The sequence below is a fragment of the Sphaeramia orbicularis genome, chromosome 17, assembly GCF_902148855.1.
Source record: "Sphaeramia orbicularis chromosome 17, fSphaOr1.1, whole genome shotgun sequence".
NCBI lineage: Eukaryota > Metazoa > Chordata > Actinopteri > Kurtiformes > Apogonidae > Sphaeramia > Sphaeramia orbicularis.
In genome coordinates, this window is record NC_043973.1 from 34,133,475 (window position 1) to 34,155,146 (window position 21,672).

The window sequence follows — 21,672 nt, forward strand, 5'->3', positions numbered from 1 at the left end:
ACACAAAAGCGCGCACGAATCCACGCAAATCAGAAGCGACTCCGTGGGTATATAGTCTGTGTTTTGTGCACGTTTAATGCTGCCTCACTGCCTCCATTCATGATGCACCATTCATGCATCCCCAAGAATGGAAACACAGGGGCAGGAAAGCATTAAAAAAGCCTGTCACAGCACATCTTTTATGAGACAAACTCTGCAGCTTCTTTCCATGTAGTCCAAGTGATGAAGAGCCGTTTCTGCGTTTTCTTTTTCTGAGGGTGCCGCGCGGATGTAGGGCTAAGCACAGAAAAAGCCAAGCAAACAAAAGGCATCCAGCCCCCCCCCCCTCTGACGCACCTGGCTGCCCTGTCGCCACTTGACATGACAGCGCAGAGCCGGGAGCAGAGCAGCAGGACCAAGGGGCACCGACGTGCAGCCGGACGTGTGGACTCGACCTGGACCAGAGGAGCCTCCGGACGCACGGCGGACACGCAGCAGCAGCCTATAGGGGAGGCCAGATTGCAGTTTCTGGGGACGAGCGCCAAGGGCAGTGCGGCAGTCAGCAGGCAGACCGGGGGGAGGAGGAGGAGGCTGCGGAGATCTGGGATACTTCCCCTCCTCACAGTCCCCACTGCGCTCCCACCTCCAGCCATAGCATCCCGAAAATATGATGGTGGATGCTCCTCATAGGTGACTAGTGTGTTCCTTTACAGCATTTTCTCTCCTTTTTTTTCCTCCCCCCCCCCCCCCCTCCCAACCAATCAGCGATGATGGGCAATTAATTAAAAGATAAATCTGCTCTTCAGGCAAGGGTGGAAACCGGAGGGGACTGATGTGCATACTGGCCAGGTATCATTTGCTCCCTTCTTCTCTGGTTTTGCTCATCTTGCTCGTCGCCTGCACTATGGGCTGTATTCAGAGCATCGCATGCAAGCCCCGCATCAGACGGGAGAACATTGTGGTGTATGAAGTGTCAGCCTCTATTGACCAGTGTCCCACCATCATTGAGGAGAACTCCCCGATTGTGCTCCGTTACAAGACCCCTTACTTCAGGGCCTCAGCCGGAGTTGTGATGCCACCAGTGCCCCGCAATGAAACCTGGGTAGTGGGCTGGATCCAGGCGTGTACCCAGATGGAGTTCTACAACACCTATGGGGATATTGGCATGTAAGTGTACCTCTGACACAATCACAGGGAGAATATTATCAGATGTCACACATACATTGCAAAACAACATCCATGACAACAGTTCTCAAACTTTTTTCTGCAAATTTTATGGTCTTTCCAGGATGCAAATTTAAAAACATGCGTTGTGAATGATCATATCTGCATTTTTAATTCACTCATCCACAGACAAATCAATGTGAATCATGTTTTCAGGTCCACACTGTAAAAAATGACTGTAAAATTAACACCAAAAAGTAGTAAAATTGCAACATAAAAAACTGTAAGAAAAGTTGTTTATTTGAAAAGATTTTTGTGTTAACGATTAAATCAAATATAGCTGTAGTTTTTACAGGAAGAGTATGTGAACAAAACCAGATTTGGATGTAGAAATGATGGATTTCTATTGTTTTGTTCTATTGCAAAGACCATAATGTTGAAATAACAGCATATTTGCTTTTTTTCTAATAAAAAAGTTATAAAAAAGTAAACATTTACCAATGTAACATTTTAAATTTGTAAATGAATGGGTTGGTAGAGTTGGTAGATAACCAAAGGGTTGGTGGTTCCAATCCTGGCTCTGACTGTACATATGTCCAAGTGTCCATGGAAGACACTGAACCCTAAACTGGTCCCAGTTGGACCTGGTGGATTTGGAAAGAGCTGTGGACACCATGAAGGAGGAGAAAATGAGCTAAAGAAGTGCAGAACATTTACCATTTAAATCCAATGTTCAATCTACATGTTTAAACTGTTCAGTCTACATGTTTAAACTGTTAAATCTACACATTTAAAATGTTAAATCTACATGTTTAAACTGTTAAATCTACATGTTTAAAATGTTAAATCTACATGTTACTCCATAAATATGTTTACAGTCGGATGTGTTTTTTACAGTATTGTTCTGGAAACCCCAGCTGCCAGTGTTTTTCCGTAAAAACAACAGGATTTTTTTTGTAGTGTACTTAATACATTGCAAGACAACATCCATGACAACTTTTCTCCCAAACTTTTCCTGCAAATTTTATTGTCCCTCCAGAATGCAAACTTACAAACATGCATTGTGAATTGTCATATCTGCATTTTTAATTCACTCATCCACAGACAAATCAATGTAAATCATGTTTTCAGGTCCAGGTTCAAAAAAGGAAAGAGACTGAACCCTGCACACAGCGTCTAACACAGGCCTGTCAAACTCCTGTTAGTTCAGTTCCACATTCAGCCCAGTTTGATCTGCAGTGGGCCGAACATGGAAAATAATAACAGTGAAAAAAGTAAAATTATAATATGTTCAGGTTTGCATCTACAAAGTTTCTTTAAAAATCTGAATAACATGAACAACTTGAATTGTCTTAAGAAAAACAAGTGCAATTTTAACAATATCCTGCCTCGGTTTATCAGTTTATCATTTACACATGTGCGTTACAATCACATAAAACATTTAGTAACAGGCAGAATAGTGGTACAATTGCATTTACTTTTCTTAAGACATTTCCGTTTGTTCATATTTGTTCAGGTTATTCACATTTTTTGTAAAAGTATAGTGTGGTAATGTAAACATTTTCATGTAATTTTACTTTTTTACACCAAAAAAACAAAGAGAAAATTTGGGGTTGTCATTATTTATAGGTTATTATGATAATATTTTACTGGTTCTGACCCACTTCAAATCTAACTGCATAACTGTACCTGTAATTGGACTGTATGTGTCTGTAGGTGGAACCTGAATTAAAATGATTTTGACACCATTGATTGTTAATATCCTCAGTGTAATTTTTGCATTTCACAAATTCATCCCGCAGGCCAGATTGGACCCTTTGGAGGGCCAAATTTGGCCCCCGGGCCGCATGTTTGACACCTGTGGTCTAACATGAACAGACCAGTGTAATAAAATAGAACACTCTATTCTAGAATGCATTCATTCTATTTATTTATTCATTACAACTCGGCAATAACAATTGTAAAAAAAAAAAATAAATAAATTCCCGTAATGTACAACTCATGTTTACGTTCAGTCACATCCTGTCTGCATTATATTCACTTTACTCATGTTATATCCATACATTCACATGTTATTTACTGTACATAGCTGGTGTTATTATACTGTTTTATTTTATTTCTTTGGTTGTATAAAAGTGTTGTGTAACCATGCTGTAACCATGGTAGATCCATGCTATATCACAGTGTGTTTGTAACTGAAGAAGAAAAATAAGCTCCTGTGAAAAGGCAGAAAGCAGAACACACCAAACTGGACACCTGAGGTGAAAGAATGTACAAAAGAATGACTTAACTTTATCATGTTTTAACACACATTGAGTAAAACATTTCGTCATGCAGGAAGTAGTGCCTCTGATAATGCAAAGTGGTAGAAGAGTCTGTTTAGAGCACAGGTGTCAAACATACGGCCTGGGGACCAAAACCAGCCCACCAAAGGGTCCAATCCTACCTGCAGGATGAATCTGTGAAATGCAAAAATTACACTCAAGATATTAACAATCAATCTTTTTACTTTCGGGCCCATATAAAGCCCTACTTTAGTCTCAAGTGGGTCAGATCAGTAAAATACGATCATAAAAACCTACACATAATGACAATTCCAAATTTTTCCTTTATGTTTTAGTGTAAAAAAGTGAAATTCCATGAAAATGTTTAAATTTACAAACTAGACTTTCACAAAAAATATGAAAAACTAGAAATGTCTTAAGAGAAGTAAATGCAATTTTACTAATATTCTGCCAGTTACTAAAATATTTTGTGTATTTGCAGATCCATTGTGATGTGTGAGTTGTAATGCACATTTACAAATGATAAGCAGAGGCAAAATACAGTTAAAATTCTACTTATTTTTCTTAATGTATTTCAGTTTTTTCATGGTTGCTCATGTTATTCACATTTTTAAAAGGACAGTTTATAGATGTAAACGTTTCCAGAATGTAATTTTACTTTTTTCATTATAAAACATATAGAAATGTTTGGAGTTGGCATTATTTATACATTATTATGTTATTAATTTACTGGTCCAGCCCACTGCAGAGCATACTGGGAGGATATGGAACTGAACTAAAATGAGTTTGACAGCCCTGCTCTAAAACATAGAGAAATGTTTGGAGTTGACATTATTTCTATATTATTATGTTGGTTCGGTCCACTTCAGATCAAATTTAGCTGAATGTGGAACTGAACTAAAATGAGTTTGACAGCCCTGATTTAGAGCATTTTTAACCAGCACAAACCTCTACCAAGGCCACATTATTATTAATCCACAAACAAACCACAGATTATGACCACTTTTCCTGCTTTTTGTTATTTGGTTCCACTGGTTATATTTTCATTTAACTGGCTTTTACTAAGTTAGCCCAAGGCCTATCCAATGTTAAAGTAAGTGAAAAACAATTTCAAGTTTTTTAAGGATTTGCTCCATAACTTCTGTGGTTCATCCTTATTTTGTGCTCTACACTTTTACCTAGTTTCATGAAATTCGGTGTAGTTTTTTTTAATGCTGCTGACTGACAGACTAATGGAAGTGATCGCATAGCCTCCTTTGCAGAGGTAATAAGAATATTGATATTTGCTGGCGCTGTATTGACAATGTATGACAAGGGAAGTAATACAGTATATTCCCATATTGATGTTTTGGCCCACCACTAGTCACCATGACCCTCTCTCACGCTTTCTCCTTCACTCACGAACAGAACATTTAGTCCACGTTCCTTTGCACTTTCTCACTCTGTTCTCCTTGGTTCACTGCTGCAGGTCCAGCTGGGAGTTACCAGAGCTACGAGAAGGTCGGGTCAAGGCCATCAGCGACTCAGACGGCGTCAGTTACCCCTGGTACGGCAACACCACCGAGACTGTCACCCTGACCGGCCCCACATCCAAACCATCTCGATTAACTGTCAGCATGAATGACAACTTTTACCCCAGTGTGACCTGGGCTGTGCCCATCAGCAACAGCAACACACCCATGTTGACCCACATCACCAGGGACCAGAGCTTCATCACCTGGTTGGTGGCCATGAACTCTGTCACGAAGGTACGACCAAAACACAGACCAAACTGTTTCACCCAGTGGGCATTTGCAGGTGCATTCATAATGGACTGTTGCATCATAATAGCAGTCTCATGACAGTTTTATGGCTTTACAAGATAAGATAGAATTTTATTGATCCTGAAGGAAATACTTCTGTCAGATGTTGCTCAAACAAACAAACAAACATTAGAATAAAAAAACAGCATCAAAAGTAAGTAATTAACATAACAGTTATGCCTTGTAGGATATCAATCAAAGTAAAATATGCAGTCAAGAATGAATCAACTAAGATAGAAAAAATTATATTGACAAAATATTGAAAGTAATATGAAGTAATAATAGATAACATTGCACTTGATATTTATAATGGAAGTAATGAGAGTAATTATTGCATGTAATATCACGCTATTATTATTAACATTATCAGTTATAATGTCCCCGTCATAAATTAGAAATAATGACCAAATGCTCTATTATAACTGAAGCTTGAGAACATTTAAATAAATAAATACAAATACAAATTTATGGGTTAACTGTCATTCATTGAAAAAAGATTCTGATGTTCTTTTAATTTTCAATACATAAGCAAGTGTATGTAGACGTCAGTTTTCATGCTATAATATAACCTTACATACACTCCAAAACATATCATGCATCCATAAGACAGACTGGCAGATACATATATGTTGTCGGGTTTTTTTTTTGTTTTTTTTTTTTCCAGTATAAATGGAAACATTACCTGTAAATCTTTAAAAATGCTCTTGCATTACATACAGTCTGACTGTGATGTAATCAGCTGCTCCTGCACTTCGCTTTCTGGTGTAAAGTTACAGATTACCTCATCTCTGCCTCCATCTCTCCTGTGCAGAGTCTATTCCCCCCCAGAAGTCAGTCTAGCACAAAATGTGTATCACAATGTGTTGGGCTACATGTCCTGTCTTTGCAGCAGAGTCTTTTGTCTCCAATCAAAGAGATGTTAATCAGCTTTTTTCTTCATCATTTAAATAGCAAAGAGGTAGAGCGCATCTGTTTTTACTGGACACAGACACATGTAGAGATAAACATTTTAGAGGGAAACGCTAGAATCACATATCCAGTCATTCTTAATGCCTTGCTGTGAGTTTATAACACAAAATAATAGAGGATACAAGATAACAGTGGCTATATTTCCACTTGACTTTTTGATATGTTTGGCACATTCTAGAATCGACATATTCATATTGAAGGAAATGTGTCCTCAATTCTGTCTGGAGCTTTCATCTGCTCTTGAATGGACTTTTTGTCATATTGTAAAGATATGAATTTGATGGGAATCTGTCACTATGCTGACTGTGAATCTCTATTTTTGTTTCAACTGTGGTGCTGAGCTGTTTTGTTTTGTGTTGTTTTGAAAAATGAAAATTGAATAAATATATTCTTAAAAAAAAAACAACAACCCACAAACCACAGTGTGGAAAAAGGACCAAACTGTGTTTTTTTTTTTTGTACAAATAACATTGTGTTTTTTGCAAATACTCTGATAGAATAACTTAGGAATGTTACTTTTAGAATGTATTGGTTTCAAACAGCTGGTTACTCTGTAAAAAATGTAATAAATAATGTAATTACTTCATCAAAAAAAACAGTGGCTATATTTACTCATTTTGGTGTAGATTCAAAAGTTTATTAGCATGTATCATAAGTAGGGATGTGACAATTACTGGTATAACGATAAACGGCAGTAAAATCACGGACGGTTAGTGTTAGCGTTTAAATTCTAATTCTCATGATAACTGTGTTTGATTACTGCACTTTTAGGGGAAAAAACCCTATGTAAAGATCTGCTTTAATGTCAAATATTTGAGTATAGTTTGAATTTATAACAATTTTAATTTTCTATACCTAATATTTGGAACCGATATTCACTTTTAAAGCCTTTGAAAAGGTTCGTTAAACATCTGTGTGTTATTTATGCAATAAATTATATACATTTTTCAAATCGGATTTTATATATTTTTGTGTGTTTTCTGTCCTTTTGTGTTTTTATAGTAGGTTAAAGTGAAAAAAATAATAAGTTGTGCTGAAAAAACAGATCCCAAACATGGGTATAGTAAACATGTGTTTATATAGTATATAAAGGCAAAATCAAAAGGACTGAAAAACGGCAAAAATGGGCTCAGACCACTAAGGGTTAATATTGGAATGTTTCTGCAACAGAAGGGACATTGTGTCTATTATTTTTTTTGTTTTTTTGTTGTTGTTTTTTTTAAATACAACTTGTTTAAATTCTTTCAGTGTGTGTATTAGTACTTTTTGAACATTTTCAGCACAATTTCAATAATACCACGATAATAATGATAACTGTGATAATTTTGGTCACAATAACCGTGATATGACATTTTTATATGGTTACGTCCCTAACCATAAGTATTATTTTTTAGGGTAAATCGTTGGAGTGTAAACAGTGCAAGTGGATCTAAGCTCAGTAAAACTACAACTGACTTGCAGCAGAAGCCAGACATTAGATCAAGTTTTATTTGGTCCAGATATTAAAGCCAAGTACAACACCCTTTTAACCACATGTTTGAGTCGAAGGTGATGTAATGCACATCGGAGCATTTAGCTGAACGCTCTTCGTGACCTTAAAATAGCTTCCGCTGTGTGTTCATGTATTGACATTTTGCATCCGTTCTCTTTCAGGAGCGTATTGTGTTGCAGACGGTGCGGTGGCGCATGCGAGTGGACATCGCTGTGGACCCAGATATGCCTCTGGGCTCACGGGCCTCGTTGGTGGGACGGCCTTACCAAGAGCAGCCGCACATCCTCAACTACCAGGAGCCAATTCCTCCCAATGCACTAGGGAGGCCGAACGCCAACGACGCCCAAGTGCTAATGTGGAGGCCACGGAGAGGTGCACCGTTAGTAGTCATACCGCCAAAGTAAAAGGGTTTGGGCGATGCACAGAAAGATGAAAGTATCAAAGCTTCTTCTTGGAGAAAAAGGGGGGATGTACTAAAGTATGAAGGTAATGAAGTGAAGAAGCAAGAACTGATGGTTTCCCTGTGGCCGAGAAGCTGAAAGTGGAACATTTTTACGAGCCGGAGTGGATTTTACATCCAGGATCTGACACAAGTAACAGAAGTCTACAATGAACTACTGTCAAGGGTCTCATGTTGGACCCCCGACAAGTTTGAGACTGCATTCAAGAGTTCTACCTGCCTTTTAGAGAAGAACGGACACTGTTTTTAGACGTACCACAGAGGTATTAGACCACAATGAGAACTATATCCTGCATCCTTATGTAGATCTTATTGCATGAGAGAGCAAGAGACACTCCTGTCCTTGAGAAGTGTAAGAACAGCATTTCTTTTGTATAACTTGATACCTGAAGACGTTTTGATTGAGATCAGCCAAAAACTCCTGCGGGCTGAAAAAAACCTCGTCAGTGCCAATAAAGGCCTTCAGCACACTCAATGAGTAAAAGGATATATTCAGAAAATGTAAGAGATAAAAAAAAAAACATATAATAGAAATCTTTTTAGGTTTAAGATTTAACTCATGCATCGACCAGATTGTATTAAGAGCACCCACTTGGTATAAAAGTCTGGAAGAACAACAAATCTGCTGTAGTTTTCACTGGAGTTTTGCTAATACACCAAACTTAAGCAGCAAAATGTTTTAAACTCACTCTAGCCTCTGTAGTGCAGCTGATATTGTATTCAGACGGCTGAGAAACTATCAGAGAGATGGGCTGGACTTGTTACCACAGTGAATAAATGTTGTCAGCTATGCTTTCAATAAGTGCAGTGTAAATGACTTGGAAATGTGCCATACAACACATTTAAAACAAGAGGGTGATAGCAGTCAGGGCCACATTAATTCCAGCTGGAATGGGGCCGAACTGTACTCAGACTGAAGGCAGCGTGGATGTGACACTCTTCAGACCAAATTTTACAAACGTTCTAATCTATCATGCATTCTTCTACAATCAGGGACTACCAATGTACTCCTTATGGGTTTCTTATCGTGGAAATTCACCAGGGGCCGCTTTCACAAAGATAGACCTTGACCAAGGCTTAAATGGAACTAATAGATTTAAATTAGATGTTAAGATGTATCAGTTGCACAAAGCGGTTTGGTGAAATGTTAATTATATAGCACTTCAAATCTTTAAAACAACATTAGAGCAAAAGTCATGTATATTAGAGGTGAAGAGCAGAAACACATGATTAAAAGATTTGATTTAATGCTCTCAAGAGGGTTTGTGGACCAGACTGACAGGGTGTCCACAGTCTGGGACCCTGGAGAGAAACTAGGACTAATTTGCATTGAATTCTGGGTAAATTATGACATTTTTTAGCCCATCGTGCCACCACTTTAACCCTGAAAGCTCAACCAGCCACTGGCGCTCAAAAGCATTTACCAACTGAAAATGTATAATAGCTTTTCAGTCCTATAAATGCATGGAAATAATTCAGGTAAAATGCAGTTCCTCAGGTTTACAGAACTATCATTTTCTCTTTATAATAATCTTTGAATTTACTCTCACCTTCTGTGAACATCTACATGATCAGTAAATTAACGGAAAATACCTGATTTTGATAGAAATGCAAAATGCAGAGGATAATATTCTACAGGTTGTATTAAAAAAAACTAGACATTCTGAAAAATTACCCCCAGTTCCATTTGATAATTTGTGGAATTTTCTTTTCTGGACATCAGTAGGTAGGGGATTGGTGGATATTTGTCCACATTTACAGACCCAGGTTTTCATGCATGTTAGGGTTAACCCTAACCCTAACTTGGCCTGTCCTCAGTGACATTTTCAGGCCTAAACAAGTTGAACTAGAAAAGCACTCAGAGAACGCAGACCCCCCCCCCCCCACACACACACACCAATCACCACCAAAATTGAATTATTTGTTCCTTGTGCCGGTATCAACATTTCCTGAAAATTTCATCCAAATCCGTCCATAACGTTTTGAGTTATCTTGCACACGGACAGACAAACCAACACCGACACAAACAGAACCTCCTTGGCGGAGGTAATTAATTTTGAAAGGCAGGAACAGCTGCCATGGGTACAGAGATTAAACTGACATGGTGTCCAAAGTGTTAATGCTGTAACCTGGTAATTTTGTGGAAAACAAGATGGATGCCCATTGGCCCCTCCCATGACCTTTGATTGGATTTAATCCCATCGCTACTTTGCAAAAACCAGTTTTAACTTGGATTGCACAGTTTGCCCCTGCTCACTCATGCATGAAAACCTGGGTCTGTAAATTTGAACGGATATCCACCAATCCCCTGCCTACTGATGACCAAAAAAGAAAATTCCAAAAATTATCAAATGTAGAACTGGGGGTAATTTTTCAAAATGTATAATTTTTTTTGATACACCCTGTATAGTAAATGGTGCTAAATCACTTAGATTCATTTTGAAGTCACAGTAAAAATAGATCAAGGTCTTTAAGGGTTAAACTGCTCAGCTCAGAAACGTTCTATATTTTAATGACAAAATCCAGGTACTCTACTTACATTTACAGCATCATCTGACGGTGCAGCGTACTGTTAAGGATCATTCTGTATGTGTATTGGAGTGTTTTGCTGGGACCTGCTTGTAGCTGGTGTTGCACAATGTTGCAGAAGGGTGGCACTGATGAACTCAGGAGTGAATGTAAGCATTTTCACCAAGAATTCAACCCAAGTCCTGCATGGAAACCAGTTTCTACACACAGGCAGGGAAGGCGCTCCATTAGTAAAACTAGATTATGATCCGTTCACTCCTTGGAAATACAAAAGCAACAAATGCAGGTAAATATCTTGACATTATCTGCATTTTTAACACAGCAGGACATAATGCCAAGCCCTTACGTTTTCTATAAATTACTCAGGTTTGAGGATGAGAGTTGCTTTTCTTCTAGTTTCTTGTCCCTAAATATAATTAAAACACCAAAACAACACAAACTAATTTCTAATACTGAGAGTGAGGGCACCATCTTCTCCTGCTTTTTTATCCGTTGGCGTCACTGGTTAGTTTAACTGACAGTTACCATGGTAACAGAGGTTTTAGTGCTAACTTCGCCTCAGGGTAGGGTTGCTAATAAGCCAGCCTTTATTCCTATGTAACTGTCTAACTTGCATTAAACAAATGTAAGAGTAAAACTGAGGCAGATTCAACACAATAGATCATTCTGAAACGCCTTTATGAAAGCGGCCCCTGATCACATTTCAACCAGGACTCATTTGGATCATTGCCACTGGCTTGAAGACACGGTACCGCATTGTGTCATTAAGTCTACAAATTAGAAAAGTATTGGATTTCTGTCGAAAATCAAGGCATTCCTGTGTCATGGTCTGTCCAGTGGCTCATCCTGGGCTCTTTCCAAATCCCTGCCTGCCACTCCACAAACAAGTCACATGACTCATCCTCCATCTGTGCTTCTCTCCAGGTTCACGCCTCACCTTCCCATCTGCCTGCTCTTTTTCTCCCTTGTCTGTCCTCCTCATCAAACAACAGTGTCTTCAGCCAAAAACATTCATATTGCTCTGAAATTCACAACTATGCAAAGATTTTCTTTTTTTTTGATTGTGATATCATAACGAACAGGGAGAAAAACTGGCCAAATAAGAGATTTTCTTTCTATCTGCATCGGTTCTGTTTGTATTTTCATTTTTTTGTAAGGGTAACTGTTGAATAAAAATGGCTGCTTCTACCATATGAAATAGTCAAAGGGGGTAAAATAGGTTATATTAATTCAGTGTGTCTGCATTTGTCGCTGCACCACCGCTTATTCAGCCATCTGTTGCTATAGAGACTGGTTTGGTTTTTCTGAGTGCACAGCAACTGGAACTGAAAAAAAAAAAAAAAAAAAAAACTGTTGAAAATATTCATGGGTGTGCCTGGCCGTGTGTGTGTGCAGTGTTTGTGAGTGTGCACGAATACACGCTCACAGCTCTAATTTATCTATTCATTTCACTTTGAAGTAAGAAGAAAGATCAAGGCAGAGCTCGTCCTTTCAGCATAAAAGATCCCTTAATTTATTCACTTGTTCTTACATTATTTTGCATTTAAATAACAGAATGTGTGCTTTTGATATAAATACTCAAACTGCGAACAGCAAGGTCAAAACAGTCATATCCTACCTTATCTTATCTCGTATAAAAAAAGGACATTCAGCATCTTTGAAAAGAAGTAACCCCACCTCTTTGCAGCAAGTTCTTGCTTCATTCCATCACTAGATGAAAGCACTGTCAAGGACTTCCCTCTTTTTGAAGCAGACACTTTTTACATCATTTATAGAATGAGTGTGTTGTACGTACAATAAACTGCTTTCAAAATGTAAAAAAAATATCAGTGAGGTAACAGTTTCATAACAACTTAGTTTCCCTTCAAATTCCTCTTAACGTACACATCCAGAGATAACTCAGTGTTTTATTTTACTGCAAAATGTAGTAAAAGTGCCTGTTAGTATATATATATAAAATGGAAAAAACCCAAAAATAAGAAAATTAAATGAACAATATTGAGTCACATGTTCATTCTAGAGGTGACATGGGTTGCCGACGACATCCACCTGCAGCTGAGGATGTTTGATAGTAACAGGAGCGTCCACTTTTATGTTTTCAAGAATTCCTTGCAGAGTCCTGCTCTGTTAATACCAGGCTGCTGCCCTCGCTTCAGTCCTTTTTGCCCAGTTTACAGAGCTCTCTCCATCATACTTTGATGGCGTTGCTGCTGGGGGGTTTGGTTTTGTTCTCGTAGCCGTAAAGAAACGTGGCAGCAATAACCAGCACTGCCCCGAGGAAAAACACACTGAAAGACAGACGAGAAGAGAAGGAAAACAAGGAGTCATTAATAATTAATTGGTTTAAAAAAAACCTATGTATACAATGTTCATGGCATGTAAACAGAGAAAAGTAATACATTAACCCATGAACAGCTCGATGAGAGTCTGGAATAGGGCTGTCAGAATAATCAAATTTAACCCATTAAGACCCAAACAAACACCAACAACCAAAAGCATCTAATGAGGTGAGGTGTTTAATAACTTCTGATCCATGAATCCTATCAATACATGTAAATAACTGGTGTAAAATGCAGTTTGTCGTCTTTTCATGGTCATCAGATATGACCTATTTAGACGTTCAGAGGCTCCGTAGTGAACATACAAAAAAAACCCGTCATCTTCTACAACACAGGTGTCAAACATGCGGCCCGGGGGCCAAATCCGGCCCGCCAAAGGATCCAATCTGGCCCGTAGGATGGATTTGTGAAATACAAAAATTACACTGAAGATATGAACAATCAAGGATGTCAAAATCATTTTAATTCAGATTCCACATACAGACCAGTTAGATTTCAACTGGGTCAGAACCAGTAAAATACAATCATATTAAACCTATAAACAATGAAAACAGCAAATTTTATCTTTGTTTTAGTGTAAAAAAGTAAAATTACAAGAAAATGTTTACATTAAAAACTGGTATTTTACAAAAAATGTGAAAAACTTGAAATGTCTTTAGATAAGTAACTGGAATTTCACCAATATTCTGCCTGTTATTAAATGTTTCGTGCATTTGTAATTGTAATGTCAGTTGGAATGCACATGTGTAAAGGATAAACTGATAATCTGAGGCAGAATATTGTTAAAATTGGTCTTGTTTTTCTTAAGATGTTTCCAGTTGTTCCAGTTGTTATTCAGATTTTTGTAGATGTTAACATTATCATAATTTAATTGGACTTTTTTCATTGTTATTATTTTACTGGTCCAGCCAACTTCAGATCATATTAGGCTGTATGTGGAACTGAACTAAAATGAGTTTGACAGCCCTGTTCTATAATATTGATTCACCAGTAAAACCCATGGACTTGGATAAATGACAGTGGTTGTCAATGCCTGTTTTTACATTCAGTTGTTGATGTCTTTGCTGAAAAAGTCACTATTTCTTCAGTTTTCTCTGTTTCTGATATAATAACCCTCAACTTGAATCTGAGCGTTTATGAATATCCACAATATCAGCAAATTAAACAGGAAAATACCTGATTTTCATGGAAAAAACACAAAACACAGAGGATAATATTATAATAAATGGTGATAAATCACTTAAGAAAGGATAACCTCCTCAGACCCAGGAAATGTCAGCAAAGTACAAGCTATTTTTGTTTTTTATTAAATCAGTGCCTATATTGGAAACATCATGATGCAACAGTTTTTTCAGCTGCAGTTTTTAACATTTGTATGGAATGTTCTTTGTGGTGGACAGTTTTCTTTTCTTTTTTTTGTATAAAGTTGTGAAACTCTTGTCCACAAATGTGGACAGAAAACCCACAGCAAACCCACAGCTGGGTCTGAGGAGGTTAAAGAGAGAGAAAAAAAATTGGGAAATGACATAAAAGCAGCACAGGGTGTTTATGGGTTAAATTGATAATTAACTCATATAAATAATTGTGACTTCATCTTATTGTATGCATTTATGTTTATTTTATGCTACCTCTATGAGCCCAATAATAGTTTATTTCATGAGGAAAAAGAGCCATTTATTAACAATGAACACTCAAATGCATAAAAATGAATGCATTTCTGGCTTTGTAAAAAAAATGCCCATTGCAGATTTTATTTGACTTTAATATATAAAGCTGAAATACACAGAGAAATTACTGGTAATTAGAGGTGCAAGTGGAAATTAAGTGTCTCAAGTCGACCCCAGTCAAATCTCACAGTGGTAAGTTATGTGTAACAAGTAAGGCTGTAAGAAAATATCGGTTCTGCAATATATCACGATATTTCATTTCACAATACTGTATCGATATTATAAAGTACTGTATGAATATTTTTAGGTATTTATTCAAATGCAGATATGGTGGAGGTTCATTTTTGTTTTTTGGTTTTCATTACTGTCTCTATCTTTATTATTTTTTAACACTGTTTTATTAAATAATGGTTATTTGAATCATCCTAAAAGCACTTTTTACTGAGAGGCAGATGGGAGTTCCTTTAGAAACGAGGAGAGTTAGAAAAAAATTGTGATATAACATTAGATCCTGTTCTGATTAAATAAAAATGTGTTTAGTATTTGTTCATATTTCTGGTGTGATTCAATCCTTTCCAGAAATAATCTTTTTTTTTTTTTAAATTGCCTTTTTAACAGTATCATGATATATCGTGATATATCGTGTGGGGATCCTAGTTTTGCGATTTGTATCGTATCACCAGATTACTGCCGATACACAGCCCAAGTAACAAGAGATATACAGATATGACATTCCTATTAGTTTTATTGTTCGTCAACAGGTGAAAGGTGGCTCTACGATTGATAATTGTGACAGGTCTAGACAGGAATGGACGCTTCTCGTCTTGTCTAAACATCTTTGACAGACTGTCAACGCGCTTAACGCTGTTGCTTTTCTTGTACAAACATGTCACTTCAGAAATGTGCAAATCAAATCTAAGCCTCATGACTAGTGTGCACAAGGACGAATGTGTTTACCCAGTCGGGTTAAAGTCCTTCAGCAGGAAATATGAAGTGAGCGTGGACACGATGATGGACAGAGAGGTGGCAAATCCCTTGAGGATGTTGTCTGCATATTTAATGACCACTGCCACGATCAAGCCGCCCAGAGCCTGCACACAGAGAATGAATGAGTGGGACAGCCCCTGTGGAGGAAGTAGCAGCAAGAAAAATGAAAGAAAAAGGCTTATCAAACCTGTAAAACAACAACAGCCAGGGTGATACTGTTGAAGCCCTGAAACATTCCAGACTGTTTCACACTCTGGCCGTCGTATATTATCATTCCTATGAAGCCCAACACAAAGCTGAACAAACCTGAAAGAAGAGAAACACGTTTTTATCAACCTCAATAGAAAACGAACCGACAGATTTGCTGTAATTTGTATTGTAGTAGTAGTAGTTTTATTTGGAGCACATACAATCATCAGATAACAATCATACAACATGGTCCAAAAAAATAAATAAATACAATTTTTCTGCGCTGGAAAAGGAGTGTGCAGAAGTATAACTTATTGACTCCCACCTCCTTTTTACCAACTAATAATCAAACTAAATCCACTTCCTTTGCTTTGTTAACACACATTTTCCTCTGTATATTTTTACAAAAACACTAAACATCCATACAAACCATTCATATACACTTTTTTAATCACCTCACACGCAATCACATTTACATAATCAACCATTTTTAAAATAAACTATAATATTTATATGCACTTTAAATATTCACTCCAAATGCAATGAATCAATAAATATGATAGTATCTTCTTATCATGAAAACCAATTAACTACAATAATATCTTATTTTATGCGTACTTCTATAATGTTCTATATTTTGTTATTATAGTGGATTCATACATCCTTTTAAATGCACAAATTGAAGAAGATATTTTTCAGTTTTGCTGTAATTTGTATTGTAGTAGTAGTAGTTTTATTCCGAGCACATAGAATCATCAGATAACAAACAATCATACAACATGGTCCAAAAAAATAAATAAATCAATACAATTTTTCTGCACTCGAAAAGGAGTGGGCAGAAGTATAACTTATTGACTCCATTCCCTTTTTACGAACTAATAATCAAACTAGATCCACTTCCTTTGCTTTGTTAACACACAATTTCCTCTGTATATTTTTACAAAAACACTAAACATTCACATACACTTTTTTAGTCACCTCACACGTAAACAGATTTACATCATCAACCGTTTCTAATATAAACTATAATATTTATATGCACTTTAAATATTTACTCCAAATACAATGAATCAATAAATATGATAGTATCTTCTTATCATGAAAACCAATTAACTACAATAATATCTGATTTTATGCGTACTTCTATAATGTTCTATATTTTGTTATTATAGTGGATTTATTCATCCTTTTAAATGCACAAACTGAAGAAGACATTTTTCAGTTTTGCTCCAGATTATTCCACAGATGTACCCCTCGAACAGAGATACACTGGCTTTTTCTGTTTGTTCTACACTTCATTTTCTTGTAGATTTCAGCTCCCTGTAAATTCTAATTCCTTTGCCTGGGCTCAAACATCTCCTGTAGACTGTGGGGGGGGGGGGGGGGGGGCATATGGTCATGGGCTTTAGACATTAGAATAAGAGTATTAAGGTCGACAAGGTCGTGTAGTTTTACAGCAGGGGTGTCAAACTCATTTTAGTTCAGTTCCACATATGATCTCCAGTGGGCCGGACCAGTAAAATAATACCAGTGAAAAAAGTAAAATGACATTATGATAATGTTTCTATCTACATTGTTTCCTTAAAAATCTGAATAATGTCAACAACTTGAAATATCTTAAGAAAAACAAGTGCAGTTTTAACAATATTCTGCCTCAGTTTATCAGTTTATCATTTACACATGTGCGTTACAACTGGCATTACAATTACAAACACACATAATATTGATAAAATTGCATTTACTTTCCTCAAAATATTTCATATTGTTCATATTTCTTCAGGTTATTCACATTTTTTTGTAAAAGGATAGTTTGTTAATGTAAACATTTTCATGTAATTTTACTTTTTTTTTTTTTACACTAAAACAAAGATAAAATCTGCAGTTTTCATTATTTATGACAGTACTTTTCTGGTCTGACTCAAGTGAAATCTAATTGGTTTATATGTGTACGTATGGAACCTGAAATAAAATGATTTTTTTCACAATTGATTGTCAGTAACTTCAGTGTAATTTTTGCATTTCACAAGTTTATCCTACAGGCCAGATTGGACCCTTTGGTGGGCTGGATTTGGCCCCTGGACCACATGTTTGACACCTGCGGTTTAGAGCATTTCATTTGATAAATTGTTGTACTTTCCAAATGAAACAGACAGACCACGTGGCTGCCACTAGGGGTCAGTATGTGTAAATGTAAAGTTCATTCAGCTGCACAAATTATTCAGCTTTAGTGTAAGGAAAGTTTGCCAGCCCTTGTCCTCTGTTCCCACGCCCCTAACCCGCCTTCAACTCCTCCGCTCTCCCTTTTGTTACAAGGTTATAAAGGAGGCAGTGAGGAAAAGTAGAAAAGACTCCCTCTGTGACCTTTGAACCTTTGAACCCTCGACCCTCCTGCTCCCAAACTCAGACATGAAAAGAAAGTGATGAGAGAGTGACAGTGATGTTTAGGGAAACATTTCTTGCCTTGCCCTTTAATTTTCCCACCTCCTCCTCTTGTAAAATATCTGGAAAAGCAACAGGTTTTGTGAGGAATAAATAACAATGAGGACAAAGGGACGGGAAAGTGAGAAAAAAAAAAAAAAAGGTTTGCTTTTCCATTGACAAAATATCTTTTTTATAAGAGGCTTGAGGGGAAAACAGATTCAAGTTACAAGTTACACCATTTACTGTACATTATTTAGTATCTGATAGTGTTGGGAAGGTACAGATAATACAGTAGTGGATCCAGAAAAAATGGAAGGGGGGGGGGGGGCTATATGTATAGGGCTGTGTATATGCAAGAATCTGGTGATACAATACAAATCACAAAACTCGGATCACAATACGATATATCCTGATATATCACGATATATCATGATACTGTTGAAAGGCAATTTTTTGTTTGTTTCTTTTTTTTTTTTTAATGATTATTTCCTTGAAGAACTGAATTACACAAGAAATCCCCACAAATACTAAACACATTTTTATTTGAACACAACAGGATCTAATGCTACATCACAAAATGTTCTTGTGTTCAAACTGAAATTATATTTTACAGACATTAGTTTCAGATCCTGTTCAAATGTTCATATTCTATTAGTTCACAACTAACATCAGAACAGTATTTGAGTTCAATCCCAACAAAGGAACCAACATTATTTAATTAAAAAAAAGTGTTAAATAATAATAAAGAAAATATAAAGACAAAAGAAAAAAACAAAAAAAACAAAACAAAAATGAACCTCCACCATATTTGCATTTGAATAAATATCTGAAAATATCCATACAGTACTTTTTAATATCGATACAGTATTGTGAAATGAAATGTCGCGATATATTGCAGAACCAATATTTTTGAACACCCCTATATACAGGGGTTGGACAAAATAATGGAAACACCTTCACCTCAAGATGATAATGCCCCAATCCATACAGCTAGAATTGTTAAAGAATGGCATGAGGAACATTCTAATGAAGTTGAGCATCTCGTATGGCCGGCACAGTCCCCAGACCTCAACATTATTGAGCATTTATGGTCAGTTTTAGAGATTCAAGTAAGACGTCGATTTCCACCGCCATCGTCTCTAAAAGAGTTGGAGGGTATTCTAACTGAAGAATGGCTTAAAATTCCTTTGGAAACAATTCACAAGCTGTATGAATCAACACCTCGGAGAATTGAGGCTGTAATTGCCGCAAAAGGCGGACCTACACCATATTAAATTATATTTTGTTGATTTTTTAAGTTGTTTCCATTATTTTGTCCAACCCCTGTACATATGTACAGATGTGATATCCTTCTCCTAATTGTTATATTCCTGCTCAACAGGACTGTTTGATTTGATTACAGAACATACTATGCATTACAGTCATATTTCATAACACAATATACACTTTAATGTTAACTAACCCTGGGGCGTAGTAGTAGCATAAGTTTTTTTTTCTACTTGGTTGAAGGCCTACTAGTAGTTCATACAGGAAAATGTGTGTCCATGCAGAATACTAAACCATCAGTCAAACTAAACACTGTAATGATTCACAAGATGCTGACACATGTCCAACAGCCAGTGACTACAGTCAAACTGATCTACACACACCACTTCCATACAGGCCTGTGTCTGACAACTGTGTGGGATCCACTCAGTCACTGGTTGTGTTCTGTGGCAAATGCCATTCAGTTTTATATTTACCTCCGCCAAGGAACAGCGGAGGTTATGTTTTCATCTGGGTTTGTTTGTTTGTTTGTTGGTTGGTTAGTTAGCTAGATACAGTCTACTCTCGTTAAACCGCCATTTTCGCTCACCTCCGACCAAAACCATTGCACAAAAATCCCCAATGCATTATTCCATTAGCTACCGCCATTTCCGCCTATCGCCATCCGCCAGCCCAGTTCCATGCACAAACAACACTTATACCATTGATTTCCCGACCGTTATACCGCCAGCGTGATTGCCATCGAGTACACATAAATTTTAACAATGCACTGAAACAAACGCGCCAGACGCTGATCGCGACAAGCTACTAGTAGGTCTATGGAACGGCCACCGTTCATTTATCGCAGAACACTCAGTAGGTCAGGATGTCGGGAAGAGGACGTGGGATAAAGCCAAAGCCTCAAGATGATGGGGTGTCGTTTCCCGACACGGTATAATAATGCTTAAAATGTTTCCCCACTTTAAATGATCCCTTACAACATAACAGAATCAAGATTTATTTAGAAACGCAATTAGAACAGGTTAACGGAGGCAGCATAGACATCATATAGTAAAGACATGCACATTATGGACGCAACCCGTTGTAACGCCATTTTCGCTATACCGCCAATTTGGCCGTGAACAGAAGTTGGCAGTATAACGAGAGTAGACTGTAATTCAAAAAGTTATGGACGGATTTTGATGAAACTTTCAGGAAATGCTGATACAGGCACAAGGAAGAAATGATTAAATGATGGTGGTGATCCCAGGGGGGGAGGGGCTGATCTGCCTTGGCGGAGGTCTGCACTCTCCACTTTTCTAGTACCAACAGCGGTGGCAAAAAATTCATAAAACAATTTGAACTTTGAGCTACCTACCCAAAATGTAACCACATCTATTCTGGGTCACTGGCAATCTATGAACCAAATCTGGTCTGAATTCAACCAATAGTTTTGCTGCTACAGACATTTGAAATTTCGCACATTATAAGTAAAGGGGAAAAAAGATTTTAAAAATTCATAAAAATGTTAACTTTGACCTACTGTTCCCAAAATGTAATCAGATCTATTCTGGGTCACTGGTAATCTATAAACCCAGTTTGGTATGAATTCAACCAACAGTTTTGCTGCTAGAGTGTTACCAAACAAAGACACAAACAAACTGAACCAAAAACAATAGCCCTTGCCTCCCCTTTGGGGGCGGGGTAAAAATCCATGCCTATAACAGTGCATGCCTGAATGGGAATAAGGAAGTCGTTAAAAATGAATGTCATGCCCCTTTTGTCCAATCCTAAATAACTCAACTGAAGACGTCAACCTTAATTACTGTTAAACTGACAATATGAAAGTGTTTTTCCAATAACAGCAAAAAAAAACAAAAAAAAAAACCAAACCTGCAATAACGTCATCAACATCAATTGTTTGTCCAATGTGTCTCCAAAACAAATGTTTTATACATCTTATTAAACTGCTTTATAGACAGTCCAGACACCTGGATTTAACTCAAATAGTTCAGATCCTTCTGTTCCATAATTACTGCAGTGATTAATATGTTTCAGCTGCAACGTGTTCTTTAACCCTTGAACTGATGCAGTGAGCGGCTTCTCATTTCTTAAACAACCATCAGTTTTATAAAGAACACTAG

At 37.1% G+C, this 21,672-nt stretch overlaps 2 protein-coding genes across 2 annotated transcripts in view; one reads left to right on the forward strand and one right to left on the reverse strand.

Annotated features, from left to right (window-relative positions):
* Positions 1 to 174: 174 nt before the first annotated feature.
* fam78ba (family with sequence similarity 78 member Ba) lies at positions 175 to 8,950 on the forward strand. Its single transcript, XM_030161465.1, has 3 exons — positions 175 to 1,146; positions 4,897 to 5,176; positions 7,853 to 8,950. The coding sequence occupies exons 1-3, from the start codon at positions 812 to 814 to the stop codon at positions 8,093 to 8,095; spliced, it is 858 nt and encodes a 285-aa protein (XP_030017325.1). The 5' UTR covers positions 175 to 811; the 3' UTR covers positions 8,096 to 8,950.
* A 3,216-nt stretch (positions 8,951 to 12,166) lies between these two features.
* Positions 12,167 to 21,672, reverse strand: part of LOC115438027 (UDP-N-acetylglucosamine transporter-like) — a 40,666-nt gene continuing 31,160 nt past the window's right edge. Inside the window, exons 6-8 of the mRNA XM_030161470.1 lie at positions 15,861 to 15,979; positions 15,644 to 15,777; positions 12,167 to 12,968 (exon numbers count right to left, since the gene is read on the reverse strand). Of these exons, the coding sequence (XP_030017330.1) occupies positions 12,869 to 12,968; positions 15,644 to 15,777; positions 15,861 to 15,979 (353 nt within the window). The 3' untranslated portion in view covers positions 12,167 to 12,868. The remainder of the gene's footprint in view (positions 12,969 to 15,643; positions 15,778 to 15,860; positions 15,980 to 21,672) is intronic.